Source organism: Rutilus rutilus (genome assembly GCF_951802725.1).
Source record: "Rutilus rutilus genome assembly, chromosome: 6".
Taxonomy (NCBI): Eukaryota; Metazoa; Chordata; class Actinopteri; order Cypriniformes; family Leuciscidae; genus Rutilus; species Rutilus rutilus.
In genome coordinates, this window is record NC_140214.1 from 14,881,330 (window position 1) to 14,901,463 (window position 20,134).

Consider the following 20,134-nt stretch of genomic DNA (forward strand, 5'->3'; position numbering starts at 1 on the left):
TCTGACTCCGGGTCTTCTTTCAAACATCTGGTCCTTGGGTCCTAAACTGTTACCCCCTAACAGGACCTCTTTATGAACTTTTTGAAGCATCAAATAGGTAGTTGTGTAGTTGCCAATGGAGGGACAGAAATCTCTCAGATTTCATTAAAAATCTTCATTTGTGTTCCGAGGATGGATGAAGTCTGACAGGTTTGGAACGGCATGAGGGTGAGTATTTAATGACAGAATTTACATGTCTGGGTGAACTATCCCTTTAAGACTGACTCTTTAGCATTTATCTAATTAAAATGATATTATAATTATTTAACAGTTCTTTATTTATTTATTTTGACTGATAGAATAGCAATAAATTATTTTGGCATTATTAATATTTTTCTTTGAATATTCAAATATTCTTTATTATATACTGACTGTCATGTGTTTTCCTTTCACACCTAATGATTAACACACCCAGTTGTTGACACCATAAGCAGAACATCTTGTCATTTTACCATGTTGTAATTAATTGTCTACAATAATCTTGGAATGTTAGACAAAAAAAAAGAGGATTAATTTCCTAAATGTATAGATTGATGTCCTAATTGTTTTTCAATACAATTTGCAGAACAGGTTTCACTGTTGTTAAACTTGCAGTCAAAATTCAGAGAAGGCTTTACAATTATGACAGCTGTATTTGGTTCCCATTTTAAAATGATATTCTGTTAGAACATTGTCTAATTGTACAATTTTAAATCATTTTAGCTCTGTTGAGATCGAAGAAACCAATAAAACCATTAGAAAGCACTTGCTTTTCCTTATATACACAATGTCCTGAGTTGTTGTCCTTGGCCCACAATTGTAATTCCCCAACCTCAAGTAAATAAAAGTGTAAAACAGAACTAAAATGGGCGTCTCTATCTTTGCAGCTTTTTAATCTCAGACAACAGCATAAAAAATTCCAAAAGACAGAAATTCTGAGAAGCAGTCATTAACTGAACATTTATGAAATCTCTCCCCCAGTGATTTATCATCTGCTACAGAGCAGTAGTGGAGTTTCATTCCATTCTGTTTGTTTGTGTGGGTTTTACAGACACACCATGCTATATTGTGTTACATAGGAACAGAAATCAGTGATCACGTGTGATTTTGTTCTATAGTTAAGCAATCAGTTCACAAAACAGAGGAGCCTCCGTCAGAACAAAATTGAGAACATGTGGAAAATTAGGCCCAGCATTTCTATAAATGGGCTGTTTCTATAAATGGGTTTTAGATTATGAGGTATATGAACTGAACTTTCTTCAGGTGTCCTATGACACCTAGTCTCAATAAAGCAATGCAGCTGGTGCAGACTAGGTCAATGGCTGTACAACAAGGCACCTGTAGTGTATACCATATACCAGAGGGGATATAATATATTTACACTTGAATAAAACCCACCTTTGCTTCCCTCCACTTACACACATTAGAGAATGGAAAATGACCTCAGGCCTAGCACAGTCTGAACAGCGTTGGAGAGAGGTGAGAGGTTGAGAATGTTTCAAACAACAGCAGTTTGTATGTTTGCCATCAGCTGCCAGGTCTCTTTGGCCCTGCTGTATGTCACAGCCACATGCTTTGGCAAATCATTAGCATGTTAAGAAAATATAGCTGGCTTTGATTTCTAAAAGGAACAAAGTTGGTTCTCACTGGCGTACAAGCAGCCAATCAAATCTGCGTGAGGTAAAGCTGGGCGGAGACTTCAGAGAACAAAAACATTCATGAGCCTTCCTCAGGTAATGAACATGTTCACCATGAAGTCGGACACAGAAACATGCTGATTTATGTCACCTGGTTGTCCATGCCAAACTCGCTACGGGCAACAACTTTTTCTCCTATCTCGGGGGGCTACTTCAAAACTGACTCATACAGCGGGGTATTGTTCAGTTTTAACTGTGCAGTGCTGCTGATGACATTTCCTTCCTGTGGACTAGGGTTTTAGATATTTGACTCAAGAATGTCTTGTTCATAATGCTGGCTCCTGGGTCAATGAAGCTCCTGCACTGTGAAATGAAGGACTCATAAAGAATTCAGCATGTAGGCAGATATAATTTTTGGTTTCAAACATCAATTTTAATTTCATTATTTATGTTAGATATAGAAGTATTAAATTGCCAATACACCCTATAGCAATATTTGCCCCTCTGAACCTGTGAGGTGAAACATTTCAGCTCTCTAACCAGATCCCAATAGTGCCATTCAAGCCAGCAGATCTGGAATACATTATGAATCCCCCCAGTCACTGACAGAAAGGATGAATAATTACCTGATTAAAATGTCTCAGTGACTGATTTATGCAAAAAGAAGCTGCAAGATGTTCCTCCCCTGGGACATTCGGTTTATTCAGTGCTATCAGCTGCCAGTAATACATTGTATGTATGAGAGAATATGACACTTTGCACTTGCAAGGCTGACACGCAAGGTAATTTAAATGGCTGTCCAACTGAGCTAATTTTCTGTATTTTAAAGTGACAGCCGTAACATAATATAGTCACAAACATGTATCAAACTGCATTTATAAGCAATGGGGATGGAGCTTAAATTAAATAATTTCTCTCTTTTGAGCATATGGTGTAACCTTTTATAAAACAGAAATGTATTTACATGTCTTATTGACATGCTATCATGCACAGAAACTTCACGTTGCATTTGCAAACCTCATGAGATGTAAGTCAAACAGTGAAACGTTTCAAAATGATGCATAACTTGTAATGTGGCACCTTTATTTTTCCTTCTATATTTGCAATGTCAGAATTGTCCATAGGCATTTAAAGGGATACTCCACTTTTTTCGGAAATAAGCTCATTTTACATCTCCCCCAGAGTTAAACAGATGAGTTTTACCGTTTTAGAATCCATTCAGCCGAACTCCGGGTCTGACGGTACCACTTTTAGCATAGCTTAGCACAGATCATTGATTCTGATGAGTCCAGTAGCATTTCTTTCAAAATGACCAAAGAGTTTCAATATTTTTCCTATTTAAAACTTGACTCTTCTGTAGTTAAACCGTGTACTAAGATCGACGGAAAATGAAAAGTTGCGATTTTCTAAGCCTATATGGCTAGGAACTACTCTCATTCCAGCGTAATAATCAAGGAACTGTGTGGCTGTACCATGGGTGCAGCAGGCGTAATGATATGACGCAGCGCCTGAAAATAGTCCCCAGCTCGGTAACTTCTTCCAACGTGACCGGGACTAAGTTTGTCTAACCTATTAGACCTATTTTCAGGCGCTGCCTGAAGAGTCAAGTTTTAAATAGGAAAAATATTGAAACTCTTTGGTCATTTTGAAAGAAATGCTACTGGACTCATCAGAATCAATGATCTGTGCTAAGCTATGCTAAAAGTGGTACCGTCAGACCCGGAGTTCGGCTGAATGGATTCTAAAACGGTAAAACTCAACTGTTTAACTCTGGGGGAGATGTAAAATGAGCATATTTCCGAAAAAAGTGGAGTATCCCTTTAATGACATTTTAATTCATAAAAGAAGAAGAAACAGGCTTTTTAAAGGAGCCGTATGTACGATTGTGGCCAAAACTGCTGAGCTGGCAACCCGGATGCCGAAACACTACTGACTTCGTGATTGGTAGATAGGTGGAGGGTGGCGCTTCAGGCCAAAACACAACATGAAAACATCAACATCAGTTGAGGGCTGCAACTTCACTTTTTAAATGACAATATCCTGGCCGGACTACTGTTATCAGTGATATAAGTATTTGAAATGAACATGATTTCTTAATGTCTAGTGACATATCAGGGGCATTTTATGATTAATTGAAATACATTTCTTACATACAGCTCCTTTAAAGTATGTTTCACAGAGTATACTAGAACTGCTACTGCAGCGGCAGGATATTTTGTCTACAGTAGGTCTTGTTTACTGTTGCTATCAGTAACTTGGGACATGCATTTCGCAAAAACAACCACAAGAAAAACCTGTGAAAACACATTGATTAAAAAAAATTTTGATTTACTGTTTGCTGGCAGTGACATCAAAATGTTATTTTCACTTGGACTGAGAAAATAGCGTTTTGCACAACTTCTCTATAAAAAAATATGACTAGCTCTAAACTATTTAGTAGATTTATGAGTGCTGTAATAAGTCCAAGAGATCAAACTGAATTGAATCCATCTTTTAAATAAATATTTGTTCATCAAAATAGTGGCACAACTTAATGTCTTGTATACTTCATTTTTTAGACACATAAGGGTTTTAGTTGGGAGAGGAGAGGGGCATGCAAGCAAATGCAATGAGGTCAAAATGAGTATCAGTGACAGCTGGCATCTCTCCTACTTCCTGCCTGATGCACAGTAAAGACCAAGACCAAGACCCTTTACCCTTTTAGCAAATCTATCCAAATAACCAGAACATTGCTAATGAAGACATTAAAGTGCAACAAAAGGTAACCACAGATTTCTGTTAACATATACCAAACCAGCACCAAATCAAATAGAAAAAACAACAACAACAACAACAAAAAAAAAAATTAATATGTGCAATGCAAATGTAAAGAGGACTATTATACTTTATTGCACTGTTGAAGAAAATAGGCATTAAAGACCCACCAGAGGTCAGATTTTCTTTATCCTGGGTTCCTTTAAAACTAATTCCACCAATTGATATGAAGAGGGGAGCACAAGATTTCCTGAAGTCAACAACCATCTTTTTATGTCTTGTTGACCAGGTGTCAAACATATCACATCCCCTCTGTGAGCTGTCTCATCATTTTCTGCAATGAACCCCCTCACTGTGGTGGACTGTAGGTCTCAAATATGATGATATGATTACTTTGGCACTTGGCAACAGTCTTGGATTATAGCACATCCCTGTGGGAACCTGGTGCACAGAGTGCCAGAAATACAGTCATGCACTTTGTGTTCTATCTATCTATCTATCTATCTATCTATCTATCTATCTATCTATCTATCTATCTATCTATCTATCTATCTATCTATCTATCTATCTATCTATCTATCTATCTTTCAGCCTCGGCTCGTCTGTATGGGCAGGTGGGCCAGAGCCCCACCAAAATATTCATACATACATAGACCTCTACACTGAGTAAATTACAAATGTATTCAGCATTCTGTAACAAATATTTTTCAGATTTTTAGACTGTTTTAAGTGTAAAGTGAGCAGGATGTATTCAAATGTGCGCATGGATTCAGTAGGCATGTATTTATGATACTAAGTGGGGGCATCCTGTCTCGGAGTCCTCCATAGCTCTACAGCACCCTACAGAAAAATGGAATTGCAGCGCGCTCTCACAGAGAGGCATTGGGGGCCGATTTCAGGATGCCCCGCTTATTTTCACTTGACATTACCTCGCTCCAGAACAAGACTATCATCAGTCCGCTTTAGCAATGTGTCTGTATCAGGTCAACAGTGGCATGTCTGTCCTACAGTCTATGGTTCTTCCTATGTGGAGTAGCGTATCAAATTAATTTAAGTATAAACCCTTTAGTTTAAATGTGCTCATGTGAATAACCTTTATATACAGTTGTTAGGTTGTGTTTGTTTTATTTTTCTTGGTCTGAGAATAGACATGACTGCACCATCCTGAAAAAAAAAAAAAAAAAACCTTTGGATGCAATAAATATATTAACTAAAGGCAATTCTAAGATGGCATTCTATGCGTTTGTCGTGTGTACAAAAGTATGTCAATCATCATTAGAGCGGCGGAATAACGCAAGGACATTGGAATTCTGCCAAAAGTGTGCCTGTTTATCATAAATCTATCACGAGGACAAATTATAGACTTAAAATTAAAATATTTTCATTATAATCATATAATTTGCTATCACTGTGAGAACGTTTAGTGCATTTGGAGGAACATCTCACCCACGTCTCTGATCTCACACCCACACAGCGAACCAATACGATATCGCGGTATTCTACGGGATTTTACAATTCCAACGGAACCATCGAACCATTGACGTCACTTCCGTTGTCGAATTGCGTCAGTTACGAAACGTTGCCATTTCCGCCTGGCAGACGAAAGGTCTACGTTTTACCATACCGATTTACTCCATCAAAATGTCTCTGGACGTGTCATCTCCTCACTTGAACACTCCACCAAATAACCAAGGCATACTTATCGGCGATAAAGTGTATTCGGAGGTGTTTCTGGCCATCGATAGCTCGATAATACCCGATGAAAGATTCTCTGCGACTCCGTCCATGCTCGATGGCCTCGACCATGAGACTGAAACAGATCTGCGGATTCTGGGCTGCGAACTCATCCAGTCTGCCGGGATTCTTCTTCGTCTGCCACAGGTTACTGTCTAACTATGTTTATGTATATGAATTCATTTCTTTAGTTCGAATTCTAATTACCCAAATGTGTAAAACGATGCGCTTAGCACAGCTAGCAGTAGCTAACTTAGCCGTAACCGGCACATTGAACCCGGCGGCCTTTTGTCTGGCAGCGAGATGATTTAGATAATGCCAGCCTGAGCCGTGCAATGTATTTAGGGTTGTAGTTTAAAACAGATTATTTGTTGTTATACAACAAGTGTTGCTTTACTGTAAGTAAAGTGGATTGAACGTCTTTTTAATGTATTATTTGTTTTTTTGATTAACGTTAGGTGGCGATGGCGACAGGACAAGTCCTTTTTCAACGATTCTTTTACTCGAAGTCCTACATCAAACACAGCTTTGAGGTAAGTCAGAAACACAAAAAATGTGTAAGCTGACTCGACGCAAGTCATGAAAATAATTTGTGTGGTTTCACTTTAAAACAGATTGTTGCCATGGCCTGTGTGAACTTGGCGTCAAAGATTGAGGAATCGCCGAGACGAGTGAGGGATGTGATCAATGTTTTCCATCACTTGAAACAAGGAAAGGGCAAAAAGTAAGTCGATCCTGTGTTTGTATCATTAGTCAAGCTAAGTATTTAGAGAATTGTTTTTGATAGTGTTTTTTTTTAGATGTGTAACTGTTTTGTTTACCATTAAATTCCAAAAGGTTTATTAGATAAAAGCTGTAATTTCATATCCCTCAAATACTTGTGTTGTATTAATAATTGGATTGGACATTAAATACGGTCTGTTTGTTTGAAACCATTTTGAAGATATTTATTTTTTGCTGCTTGAAATGGAGAGAAATTTTGTGTCATAAGCATCTTCAAAGAGAGTACGAAATAAAGCAGAGAATGTGGATGCCATAGAAATGTTTTTTTTTTTTTTTATAACATATGTCCAACATTAATCTACATGAGCCCATTTACTTTTTGTGTTCTACCAGAAGCAGCCCTCTTGTCCTCGATCAAAATTACATTAACACCAAGAACCAAGTGATCAAAGCAGAGCGCCGTATCCTTAAAGAGTTGGGTTTCTGTGTTCATGTCAAACATCCACACAAGGTGAGTTTTGTTTTCTAAAATTCCGGTTTTGTTGCTATCAACTCTCTTATACAAAAATCCTGATAGTGTCCATAATTTGAATAATTAATTTCACATTTTCAACTATTGCAGATCATTGTCATGTACCTACAAGTGCTTGAATGTGAGAAGAATCAGATGCTGGTTCAAACAGCATGGTAAGTGTGCTTTTGTCCTTGAAGCTCATGAAAATGCACTTCAAATTATGACTTGAAAATTTTTCCCCTTATAGAGGAGACATTGGATCAGGTTTATGGTTGGACTCGTGCTGTGTTTCCACTAGTAGCTGTCATTATTTGCTGTTAAGAGCTTGAACTTGTGAAAGAGTTTGCTACTTAAGCATCAACAGGACTTAGTGGAAACACTGCATTATAAAGTATGAATTGCATTGTAGCTTGGTATACCTAAAGGTAAGATAGGCTCACATTATTCTGGCATCCCCCCCCCTTTGTTTTTGTAATAAAAATGCAGGATTAATCTGTAGGTCATGCATTATTGACTTGTTGCACATCATTGAGGTTCTGGCTTATGGAGAGCTCTGTTTAACTTTGTCCTTTCTCTACTCTTTGATTAAAGGGTAGCCCATGGTGGTAAGTGTCACAGAAAACACCCGAACTCCTCAGGCACAAGACCCAGGAACCCCTCCCACCTTATTGGCTGGCCTTTTCGAGGCTGCCAGCCAATCCAGTGAGAGCTCTCAGCGGAGGTTGGCTTTGCTGGGGGGTCCAGGATTTGCTTTTTTCTTTTTCTAAAAAGTGCTAGTAGTTAGTTGTGCACTTTTTGATCTATAAATACAAATGATTTTTTTAGCAGTGAAAACAGTGTTACTTTTTTTTTTTTTTTTCTCAAATGAATCATGTTCATGTGAATTTTATCACTCCTCATGTGAATTTTATAACTGATATCCTCCGTGAAGTGATCCTTGCCTCTCCTCACACCTTTTTTGATATGGGGTTTGAAAAGTTTCGATTTCGCCAAACATCATGCACGTTTGTTTCAGCATGTTGCTTTAGTTTTGTGGTTTGAGATGTTTTATTGCTCAAATTTAAGATTACACTATTGCCTCCATCATGGCTACATTTTAAAAAAGTGAGGGAAAGGACATAAAGTTAAAGAGTCTCCAGAAAAAGCCATATATGAGAGAGAGAGAGAGAGAGCATGGCAGGTCTTGCATAGGTGTTTCTTCATGTTTTGCAGGAACTATATGAATGATGCCCTCCGAACCAATGCGTTTGTGCGGTTTGAACCTGAGACCATTGCGTGTGCCTGTATTTACCTCGCTGCTCGAGTGTTACAGGTATGTCCTTGACTTTATTTATCTTCATTGTTTCAATTTCTTTATTTCATTAAATGTTTTTGTATTTCCGCAGATTCCCCTTCCTTCCAAACCACACTGGTATCTTCTTTTCGGTGCTACTAAGGAGAACATCAAAGAAATATGTATTAGCACGATGAAGCTTTATTCTAGGGAAAAGGTAACTTAAGTTGAATAAACTTACAGATTTGTATTATATTGACTTTCTTTATTTGTACTTAATAAACTACTTGGATTTTTCTTAGATGCTGTTGTTAATACTCTATCCATCTTTCAGCCCATCAGTGAACAGCTTGAAAAACAGGTGGAAAAGAGAAAGGTGGCCCTGGAGGAGGCAAGACTAAAAGCCAAAGGACAGAATCCCAGTCTCACACCAGCTCTCGCTGCCATTGGTGGATTTTCCCCAGCATCAAAACCCTGTAAGTTTGTGTTTCTGTTTGCATTTTCTTATGCCGGGTACAAGCTGCACAATTTTCAAAGTCGTCGGATCGCTGTTCTTCTCACACTATACAACTGTCTGCGGTACCATTTAGTTGCTGTTGTGTGCACATTACACAACAGGATAGGCGACAGGGGGTCATACATTACACATCATTTCAATTGGAAAAATCGCTGACAACTCTGTCTGGTCTACAAAATGCATTTCACAACCAAACGTGCAAGAAGTGATACAGGAAATAACGTAAGATCATGCGTGAGGCTTGATTTCTTGTTAAAATTATGCACGCAAGAAGCTTGTGATTCATGTTGTCTGCATTGATTCAATGATCGGTAAGTGTTAAGTACTTCAGTATCACAGAAAAAAATCTGTCTTTTAATAATTAAACATTATTAAAGACAAGTGAACAGTCAGTAATAAAATTAGAACAAATAAACAAATTACAAGCTTAGATGAATACAATATAACAAAGTTACAAATAGGTCTAACAGTAGTACTCAGGTCCAGAAATGTAATCACTAAATGTAAAATAACACTATCGTGTTCTCTGTATAAATTAAATATAGATTAATCTTTGTTAAAGTTGTGTTTTGTTGTTTGGTTAACATTAATGACTAGGGCTGTGCGATTAATCGATTTCGATTTTAATTTTTGGCTTCCAACGATTATGAAAACGAGATATTCAAGGTATTGCCTAAATGTCAGAATTAGTACAATAATTGCATCATGAAAAATCCTAATACTGAACATGTTATTGCATTATCATGAGTCATGTTTTTCCCTTACGGATATTAAAAGTATAGTGACCATGTTTTAGGCGTTGGTTAGATTACCATTTGTATAACCAGAATTTTACTACAAATTCCATGGTTAAACTATGGTTAGTATAGCAAAACCGTGGTTACCATGGTTTAACTATATTAACCATGGTTTTTGATTTATTTGTAGAAAATTAAAACCATGGTTCATTTTCATAAGGGTTGTTATTGCCTGCCCTAGCCCTCTTTAAACCTTTAATAAAATGTGTATATTTTCTGCTAAATTACTACTGTAACTTTACAAGTCAAGTCATCTTCATTTATATAGCGCTTTTAACAATGTAGATTGTTCCAAAGTGGCTTTACAGTGATAATAGGAAATTAAAGTAACAAAGATAGGTTTGGCTTTATAGCAGCTCTAGATTAGAATAAAGTTATTGTCCAGCTAAAGTTAGTTTTGACTCACTTCCGTCGCAACGATCATTAGTTATGAACTTACACGACACCGTTTTAACAGAAAACTCAAGTTCTCTCTGCACAAACTTTAAAAATGCGAACCTGTGAGAACGCTGATGGTTCAGTCTATAGGTATGCGTGTTTGAATATATGCGCGTAGTCCTTCCCTACAAGCCAACCCTCAACAAACTACTTGTCTGGCCTTAAAATGGGGAGGGATGAGGGGAGGGATGTCTTCACAGGGGAGAGACTAGTTGACACTTCAGGACTGCATAGATGATGTCCTTTTATACAATAAGATGATGATAATGGGGTGCTGCTGCTAACAGTTGCTAACAGTTTAATGCTTAACCAAGTAAGCAAAGACAAAACTAGCCTATTTTACAATTACAGATGAAACTGACCTGCACTTGAAGTCCTGAACAGGTCAGTAGTTTTGCCTGTCTGCTCCACCCAGGCGCTTACATTCCTTTCTCAAGTCTCTCGCATTGATTACTCTGATCGAAACCGTTTGGCGGAGGCGAATCGCATTGCCAGTCAAGACTAACCGATTCATGATTTATTATTGAATGACGAATTCGGAAATAATCACATTAGTACATTCGGCAGGCAATAATAATAATAAATCTAGGGCAGCGGGCTAAATCGGCTGCCAGGTCAACAGGAATTCTCCTGGTTCTCCCGATGGCCAGTCCGCTCCTGTGAGTAGGTACCACATTAGAATTCGAACTTACTTTATGATGGTTTAAAAGTACATTCTATATAGCATTAATGTGTGTTGTATGGATGTAATCTAAATCCGGACATACTACTTCTGCCATGTTGTCATTATCATGGGACCTACCAGCATCAGTTGCATCGCTTCACTGCCATCCTGTCCCGTGGCCTCATGGGAAAGCAAAGCGTCTCATCGAGGGATGGAATTTGTCTCAAGCAGGTCATCCGGGGACTTTTCGCCTGCTGTTTTCGAAAACTATGAATCTGGACATACTCTGTTGGCATACTGGTTTTCGCATGCTATATAGTATGGTAATATTCGATTTTGGATGCAGGGATGGGCATCTGTGCTTCTCACTGATCACATATTTGATAATACACAATACGCGATCGTCACTCGCGTGAACAACACCAATTTGCCTCTGATTTTTACAAAACTGTCAGTGAGTAAAAATCAGGACTTAAATCGTGCAGTGCACCCAGCATTACTGATTAAGCTTTCTGCAAGTACTTGTCAATTCACAGGCATCTAAAAGTGTTTTCTTTTCCAGCTTCTCCAAGAGAAGTGAAGATGGAAGAAAAATCGCCAAACTCTAAACTAGTACAGGGGTCTGAGAATAGACAATTGTTTGCCAAAAGCCCATTGAATGGGTAAGTATTTTAATATACACCACCTATATCAAGTACAGCTTAAATTATGTTTTAATTATTTTTAACTCTGCACTATATATTTGGCCTGGGTGATGTGTCTGTACGAATTATACTAGCATATCTGTGACAGTTAAAAAAAAAAATCATTAAGTATTCCTGTTCTTTAACTGAAGTGTTAAGTAATTTCATGTGAAGCTGTTTTTATACTGATGCCAAATTTAATCTTTAATGAATAATTTTACCTTCTGGAAGTCAATCTCAAAAAAAAATTTAATAAATTGAGGTCCCTTTTTTGGTTGTTTATTGCTGTGATTTTGTGGCTGTCTTTTCAACAAAAGCAAATATTTTGAATTTTTTTTTTAAGCAAAAAAGTTTTTATTTGATCTTTTTTAAAGTATGTGCTTTGTCAAAAAAAATTTATATTTGTTTTTAAATATTTTTATTTAGCGTTCTATTTGAGTTTGTCATTTTTGTTTTTAAACTTATTTTACTTCAGATAGTTGCCCTGTCAACATTTCTAATTTTCATTTAAGTTTGTTTTTCATCTATTTTACTTAATCCTATTTAACAAACAATTTCTAATAGTTTTAGGTAGCAAAAACAACACTGCATTCTGCCCCTGTTTAGCTGTACTATACTATATTGTTTACCATTTTGTTTTGTTTTATTTCTTTATATAGCAGCATGAAAAAGGAGAGAAAAGTGTTTCAGAATGGCAAGAACCATAGCCGGTCTCGCTCAAGATCACGCTCTCAGTCTCGTTCTCCACACCGACAGTAAGTGACAACATGCAGTTTCACTTCACGAAGTGATATTTTACACCTGTACACCAGGATGAATTTTTTTAAATCCGACTTTCATTTTCTCTTGCTGACATGTTTTCTTATCCTTAGTCGGAGGAGCCACTCAGGAACGTACAGCTCTCACAGCAGCCACAGCCCATCTCCACGGCAACACAAAGGTCGCAGAGTTTCGCCAGTTACGCAACTCAAGACGGAGCGAGACAGAAAGAGCGAGTCTAGTCGGCGTGGCAACAAAAGGAGGAGATCACGGAGCAGAACTCGCAGCACTTCTCGCGAAAGAGGCCGTGACCGCGACTACGTGAAACACAAGCACGATCGCGCCACCAGTCACCACTGGGACCATCGCGAACGTGAGCGCGACCGCTCGCGTGATCACGGAAGAAGCAAACACCAGAGCAGGTCACATTCTGGACACAGCAGACACAGTAAATGAGACACCCGGCACTGCTGAATGAAACTGAATGGAACTGTGATGGCACTGGACAACAGGACTAAACATTAGATTGGAAAAATGCTTGCTTCAACACAGTTTTCCAAGAGTTAACCTTAAGAAGTGGATGTTTTCTCGATGTTATTGTTCTTGCATCTCTGACTGACTCGTAGAGTTGATTTAAGCAAGGTAGTGGTGCCTTTTTATGTATTGTGTTTTACCGTAAACTTGAAAGTGAACAACAGACTGCTAAATATCTGCCTAAATCAGGGATCACATTTGCACAGGAAGGAGCAGTCCTGAGTCCTGTGTATGTTAAATATTTTTCAAATGCACAACTGTGTTTGTGCACTGTACATATAAAGCTTATTTTTATGATGTCATGAAGACTTTGTATTCATCTCTTCACAAAATAAAAATGTTATAAAAAATGTTTTACTTTGTTGTTTGTATTGAATTGCTTTTAAATAATTAAATGGAATGCATCTAACACTTATTGGATATTTTTACAAAAGTATTGGTAAAACAAAACCTGTTAACCAGTCTAACATCTCTTGTCTAGAGTCTCTAGAGACCATGTAGCAGAATCAATGGTAACTACATTAAAGTTCAAATCATTAATCCATATTATCCCATAGTTCAAATCATTAATCCACATTAATCATCTAGAATTTACAGCTAGATATGTACTGAATATAATAATATACAGATGGCTATTACTATAAACAGAATGTTTACAGATAGATATGTACTGAATATAATATACAGATGGCTGTTACTATAAACATAATTTTACAGATAGATATGTACTATGAATATATATACAGATGGCTGTTACTGTTTATAGTAACAGCCATCTGTATATATATTCATAGTACATATCTATCTGTAAAATTATGTTTATAGTAACAGCCATCTGTATATTATATTCAGTACATATCTATCTGTAAACATTCTGTTTATAGTAATAGCCATCTGTATATTATTATATTCAGTACATATCTAGCTGTAAATTCTGTTCACAGTAAGAGTTATCTGTATATTATATTCATAGGACAATCTATCTGTAAATTGTTTATAATAGTATTCAACTCTATATTTATTCAGTACATATCCATGTTCTGCACTTATGAACCACTGTATATCCTGCACTTGCTGCTATTGCACTTCTGGTTAGACCTAAACTGCATTTCGTTGCCTTGTACCTGTACTTGTGTAATGACAATAAAGTTGAATCTAATCTAATCTAATCTAATCATATTAGGTATGATAATGTGAACTGTGAGCCATTTATAACTTTATAAGTGAGACGTTTTATTATTTAGGTTAATTTATTAATACACTGTTGTTAAATTTTATTAATTTGTAATAGCATTAATTCTCATCAAAGTCGTGATGTAACACAAGTAGCCAGATTCATTCTTCCATATTGTGTTGTTCATCTGAGTGAAATGGATTATCATAAAAAGAAAAAATGTTGCGTGGACACTTGGTTCTGTCAATCGGTTGGTAATTGAATGGAGGTAGATCTGAATGTGAGCTTGCAGTCGATTGTAAGGGGCAAGGTTTAAGCAGACTAAAGAAGAAACTAAGAGGAAATCTGTCGTTTTACCAGAAGACTTGTATTTTATTAAAAAAATGTAGGTCAATAATTAAAAAACAGAATGCACACATGTATCGTTAACAAGATCAATAAAATATATTTAGAAATGTACATATTTTCATTGTTTAAAAATGTTAGTTTGTTGAAATTAACATTACCCTAGATTAGTAAACTGCATATGTGACCCTGGACCACAAACCCAGTCACACGGGTATATTTGTGGCAATAGCCAACAATATATTGTATGGGTCAAAATTATCGATTTTTCTTTTATTCCAAAAATCATTAGGATATTAAGTAAAGATCATGTTCCATTAAGATATTTTGTAAATTTCCAACCGTAAATATATAAACATTTATTTTTGTGAGTGAATGCAGCAAAAGTGCAAAAATAAATGGACACATTTAAAGGCGATTTTCTCAGATTCCAATATTTTCTCAAATATTGTCCTATCCTAACAAACCATATATAAATGGAAAGCAATGTTGTTAATTCAGCTTTCAGATGATGTTTAAATCTCAATTTCAAAAAATTTACCCATGTGACTGTTTTTGTGGTCCAGGGTCACATATTGTGTTCATTATACCTAATGGGACAATGTTCATGAATAGAATGTTATTAACTGCAACCGAATAAATATCTATGTATAAAATGTCTATGTATAAAATCTGTACTGTAAATCTCTAACTTTTAAAAGTGCAAGTGTTTCTTTGCATTGACAAAATGTGTAAAAACTGCTGTCAAATGTCAAAAGAGGACACTTTCAGTATCAATGTAGAGGCCACCGAGTTACATGGTTCCTGAAAATGTTTGTTGATATGAAAGTTAATCATCTAGTTTGATTGTAGTCTCTGAAGCGGTTGCGTCTGTCATCCGGTGGCCGTTCCAGGCGTTATCCTGCGTATATGTGTGTAGGACTTCCTGAGAGTCACACTACCATGGTGAGATACTCCACGTGGAAGCACGCACTCCTCAGTCAACTTGTTTGCCTCCGGGTTCCAGCAAAGAACGGTAGCAATCACTTCATTCTTGTCGTCTCGGCCACCAGTGATGAAGAGCTTGTTATTGCAGGCGGCAATGCCACAGCTGGCCCTCTCACAGCCCAGCTGGATTATCAGCGTCCAGGAGTCTTCAAGAGGACTGTAGGAGTACAAGGCCTTCATCGCTCCACCTTTATTTTAGAGCAAGTTCATTCATCAGAGCATTGCAGTAATCTCAGCTGAGTTATTTTTCAAGCAACATCAAGACCAAAAAATGTAAAAGGTACAAACCAACAACAAATATGGCGTCCTTAAAGGTAACTGCATTTGTGCATTTGGCCTCAGTTGGCATTGGGCATTTTAAGCTCCATTTATTTGATAGGGAATCAAAGCTTTGCATGTTGTTTGTGGCTAGTTTGCCATTGGGGCCTCCGCCTATCACAAAGATGCATTTGTCATAGCTGGCAGCAGAGAAGGAGCTTACACTCAGCATGAGAGGCGCTGCCTGGAAAGAGAATTAAAAACTCATAAATAAAAACTCAACTGATGTGATTTGTAATGAAAATGTCTGTATATATATCGAATAACCATCATAAATCCACTGAAAAGTTATGATTCAGACAACGATTCAATATTGAATGGCTAAGACTTTTAAATGGACTTTTATTGTTTACATGACCTGTCCTGAGATAAATATTATTAATGCATATACACTGCCCCAAACTTTTGAATGTTAGTGCATCCCAGTTTCCACAAAAATATTAAGCAGCAAAAACTGTTTTCAACATTGATACAAATAAGAAATGTTTCTCGAGCACCAACTCATATTAGAATGATTTCTGATAGATCATGTAACACTAAAGACTGATTAATAGTCATCAATTTAATGCATCCTTGCTTTAAAAATTTTAAATGATCATTCCACACTATATGATCATATATCATATTTATATATTGTGGTAAATTAAAAATGAAAAGCTATGTTTTTTCTCATGTTTTTACTACTGGGACTGCAAAAGGCCTGTAGTTAAAGAATTGCCCATACCAAATATTTACCGAATATTTGTCTTCAGAACTCACCTCTGTCCAGCAGTTATGAAATGGATCATAAGCTTCAACACTGTTCAATCTCTGAGTTCCATCAAAGCCACCCAAAACATACACCTTTCCTCCAACAACAGCCATTTTGTGTCTCCAGCGTCCTGTGCTGAGGTACTCTATCTGGATCCATTTGTTTAGTGATGCATTATACTTCCACACATCATGCAATGTTTCCTTGCCACCTGTTTTGTTTAAAATAATTCATGTGTTTTTACAAATTTCTTGCGCATCAGCGTCCATGCAAATAAGAAAACTACATCACACACATACTAAACTTTATCACCTTCTCATGTGCCGATTCTCACCTGATATGTAGACTTCGTTTCTGAAAGTGACACACGCAAACTCCACCCACTTCTTATTTTCATTCTCAGATTCCATCTCCGTGTTTGGAAGTTTTGCGACCTCTAAGCGGCTCCTGCGTAGTGGGTCAAGACAGGTCACTTCAGATACAAACTTCTCTTCCTTTGTGCATCCTCCAATGATCATAAACACCTCCGACTGGAACTCCCGCACTCTTGGTTTGGTGCGCTCCGAGATCACCTATAAACCAAGAGGATTTAACACAGTCTCAGTTGATGCAAAAAATTAGAGGGTGTGAAATGTTTTATTTTGGTGACTGATAGGCCTGAAATGTAGGTTTTCATGTCTTGGGAAGAAAAAAAATCTTTCCTACGTAAGCAAAGTGGACATTATGACGTAAATATGCCCAAATTGATTGAAGTCAGAAACGAATCGAGAACTTGGGAATCAAATCAAATTGGGACATTTTTAGCGATACCCTGCCGTCATAGTCTAAGGACGAAAACCACTTCCTCCAAAAAAGCCTTGCCACGTCTTTATGATGCACTGTTACAATTCCTAAGCTTGTATTTCACTTCCTATTTTAATGAACTGTCTTGTGATCACTTCAGCATGACAATAATCATTGAGAAGAAAGGTCACCTTGGTCAAACTAACCTCTTTCCCTGAGAGGTGATAAACCCGGGCCTCCTGCAGCAGTGGGAACACCTCGGCACACTGGCGGATCAGCGGGTCTCCTTCCACCTTTTCTACAAAGTACCACGGGTCCAACAATGGCAGTCGCACATGTGTGAGGACACGGGGCAGCAGAGCCCGCCTTTCCTCCTCACAGGCCCTGACCCAACGTATAACCACGTCAAACACCTGCTCCTCCTCTGTTACCCCCAGGTCATCATGCTGAAGCAGACTGACCAACACATCTGCAGGAAGCTCCAGGATCTCATCATGCTCCACTACTTGAGAGAAGTTTTGGATAATGTAGGCATGGACTTGGGCTTTCAAAGACTCCAGCGAGTGGACGTCAGCTAGATGCAGGATGCCCACACAGTTTTCCGGGTATAGGGCCTCTGCTAAGTAACTGGCACAGGCGTCCACTATACGTGGAAACTGCAAGCATAGATACAATTTTAGGTCACTATAGAGCATAACATATTTTTTTTATGAATTTATACATTTATGGACATTACCATTACAGAAGTTTGGGGTCAGTACAATTTTTCTTTAAAGAAAATAATATTTTTATTCAGCATGGATGCATTAAATTGATAAAAAGCGACAGTAAATACAATTCAGCTAAGAATCCTGGAAAAGAAAAAAACAAAAACATTTTTACAACATTGATAATAAGAAATATTTCTTGAACACCAAATCAACATTTCTGAAGGATGAGACACTAAAGACTGGAGTTTTGCAGTATTACTGTTTTTACTGTATTTTGATCAAGTAAATAAGCTTTATGCTAAATAAGAGACTTTGTTGACCAACTTGCAGACCTCAAACTTTTGAAAGTATAGTGAACACTATCATCTTCTGTAAAGCACTTTGTAAACATTGTTTTAAAAGGTGTTATATAAATAAAACTTAACCTTTTACATTAAATTTATGCTTAATTGTTTTAGTAATCTAAAATAGCCTGATAACAAATTTGGACTTTGCAACAATTTCATTATACATATAGGTTTGTGCAAATAGTTTATAATATAAAAGCTACGTCAGTTATATTTAGCAAACATATGACTCCACCCAGCTACCTCTTGATGTGTTATGGAAAAAATATCCCCTCTGTAAACAATGTTCATTTGCACTTTTTCAGTTCCCTGTTACGCTTGGTACATTTGAGGTGGTTTTCTCCAAAAAAAACAAAACAAAAACCTTACAAAATACCACAAATGTTGCACTGGGGAAGGAAAAAAGGTGATTGAATGTTATGTGTACCCAGCACAAACTTTACAGAAACAGTGTTACAGATAGGTTATTACACTATACTAGAAGTCCTGTTAGCGTTCATATGGGAAAATATGTTAGTACAAACCTGAAAAAGGCTGGCTGCCTCAAGCATTTTCTGAACATTGTCCTTGGTAATGGTGACTTTGCTGGTGTAAGTGTATTCTAACAGGATACTCATGGTGTCAGCATCAAGGCCTTTAAGATTTACATTTTCTTCATGTTTTTCTCTCAAGTCATTACAAAACATTGCTCTGTAAAATATAAAAACAAATAGCATAAAAATTAAACTTACTGAGACTAGTGTATCTGCACTAGAAACACAATTCTCTTATTTCTTTCTTTCTTTCATTTAAAAAAAAACAAGCAAACTCATTTCTCTGCACATCACATCAAATGACCTAAACGTGCTACTGGCTGACCTGAAATAATGACTGGCTGCAGCAAGGACCACGCGATGGCACTGGAAGCTCTGGCCCTGTACGTGGAGACTGACGTCTGTTAAACTGTCCTCCAGCCGAAGACTGTGCAGTCCATCCTGCAGATGTCCAGCAAACACAGAGTCTTCAAACGTAACATGATCGTCCTCCTTGTTCTCTTGCATCAAGCTCTCCAGCATGCTCAGACCCCCTGCCGAAGCTTCTTTCTTGGCAGATGAAGGGCATTCGGAGTTATTCTCTAAAGTGTCAGCCATGATCTGGAGTCCCAGAGGCAAACGTTACAGATTTCACCTCAAAATAAAGTTGAACGACATGTGATTACAAGACATCGGCGAACAACTACAGCCGAAAGCTGAATTGTTCTTTCCTGATAAGCAAGCTTCCTGTTTTTATAACGGCCTACAAAGAGGAAGTGCTGAAACCTCTCAAATTCAGCTCTGCAACTACACAAGTTACTTGGATTATGGCTGGGATTCTGTTGTCTAAAAGTTCTACATTTTAAGGGGAAACAGGAGATTAAGGGTAAATATATAGTTTTAACATGCTTAGGCTATAAAACAGATCTCACTGCTTCATTAAAAGCAAGGAAACAAATCTCCAAATTATACCTTCTTTAAATAAAAAAAGCTCACAAAAGATGATTAAACACTACAGTCAGAACGAACAGGACTCATGGTAATACTAACATGAATTTCATTTAGATTTCATCAATAAGTGTATCAGTACCACAACTATCTCCTTTAAGAGTCATAACAGAATGATGCAAGTTCTAGAAATTTACCAGTCAGTGTTAAGAGG

General features: G+C 37.3%; 2 protein-coding genes across 2 annotated transcripts; one reads left to right on the forward strand and one right to left on the reverse strand.

Moving 5' to 3' along the window:
• Window positions 1-5,964: 5,964 nt before the first annotated feature.
• ccnl1b (cyclin L1b) lies at window positions 5,965-13,399 on the forward strand. The gene is made up of 11 exons (XM_084412466.1): window positions 5,965-6,290; window positions 6,602-6,676; window positions 6,758-6,867; window positions 7,260-7,377; window positions 7,489-7,553; window positions 8,593-8,692; window positions 8,766-8,870; window positions 8,988-9,129; window positions 11,632-11,731; window positions 12,412-12,507; window positions 12,625-13,399. Exons 1-11 carry the CDS (start codon window positions 6,051-6,053, stop codon window positions 12,965-12,967), a joined length of 1,494 nt encoding a protein of 497 aa, XP_084268592.1. The 5' UTR covers window positions 5,965-6,050; the 3' UTR covers window positions 12,968-13,399.
• A 1,755-nt stretch (window positions 13,400-15,154) lies between these two features.
• klhl6 (kelch-like family member 6) lies at window positions 15,155-20,133 on the reverse strand. The gene is made up of 7 exons (XM_084411730.1): window positions 19,319-20,133; window positions 18,985-19,150; window positions 17,610-18,059; window positions 16,955-17,192; window positions 16,629-16,831; window positions 15,840-16,053; window positions 15,155-15,739 (listed from the first exon to the last, which is right to left on the reverse strand). Exons 1-7 carry the CDS (start codon window positions 19,588-19,590, stop codon window positions 15,438-15,440), a joined length of 1,845 nt encoding a protein of 614 aa, XP_084267856.1. The 5' UTR covers window positions 19,591-20,133; the 3' UTR covers window positions 15,155-15,437.
• Between the last annotated feature and the right edge of the window lies 1 nt (window position 20,134).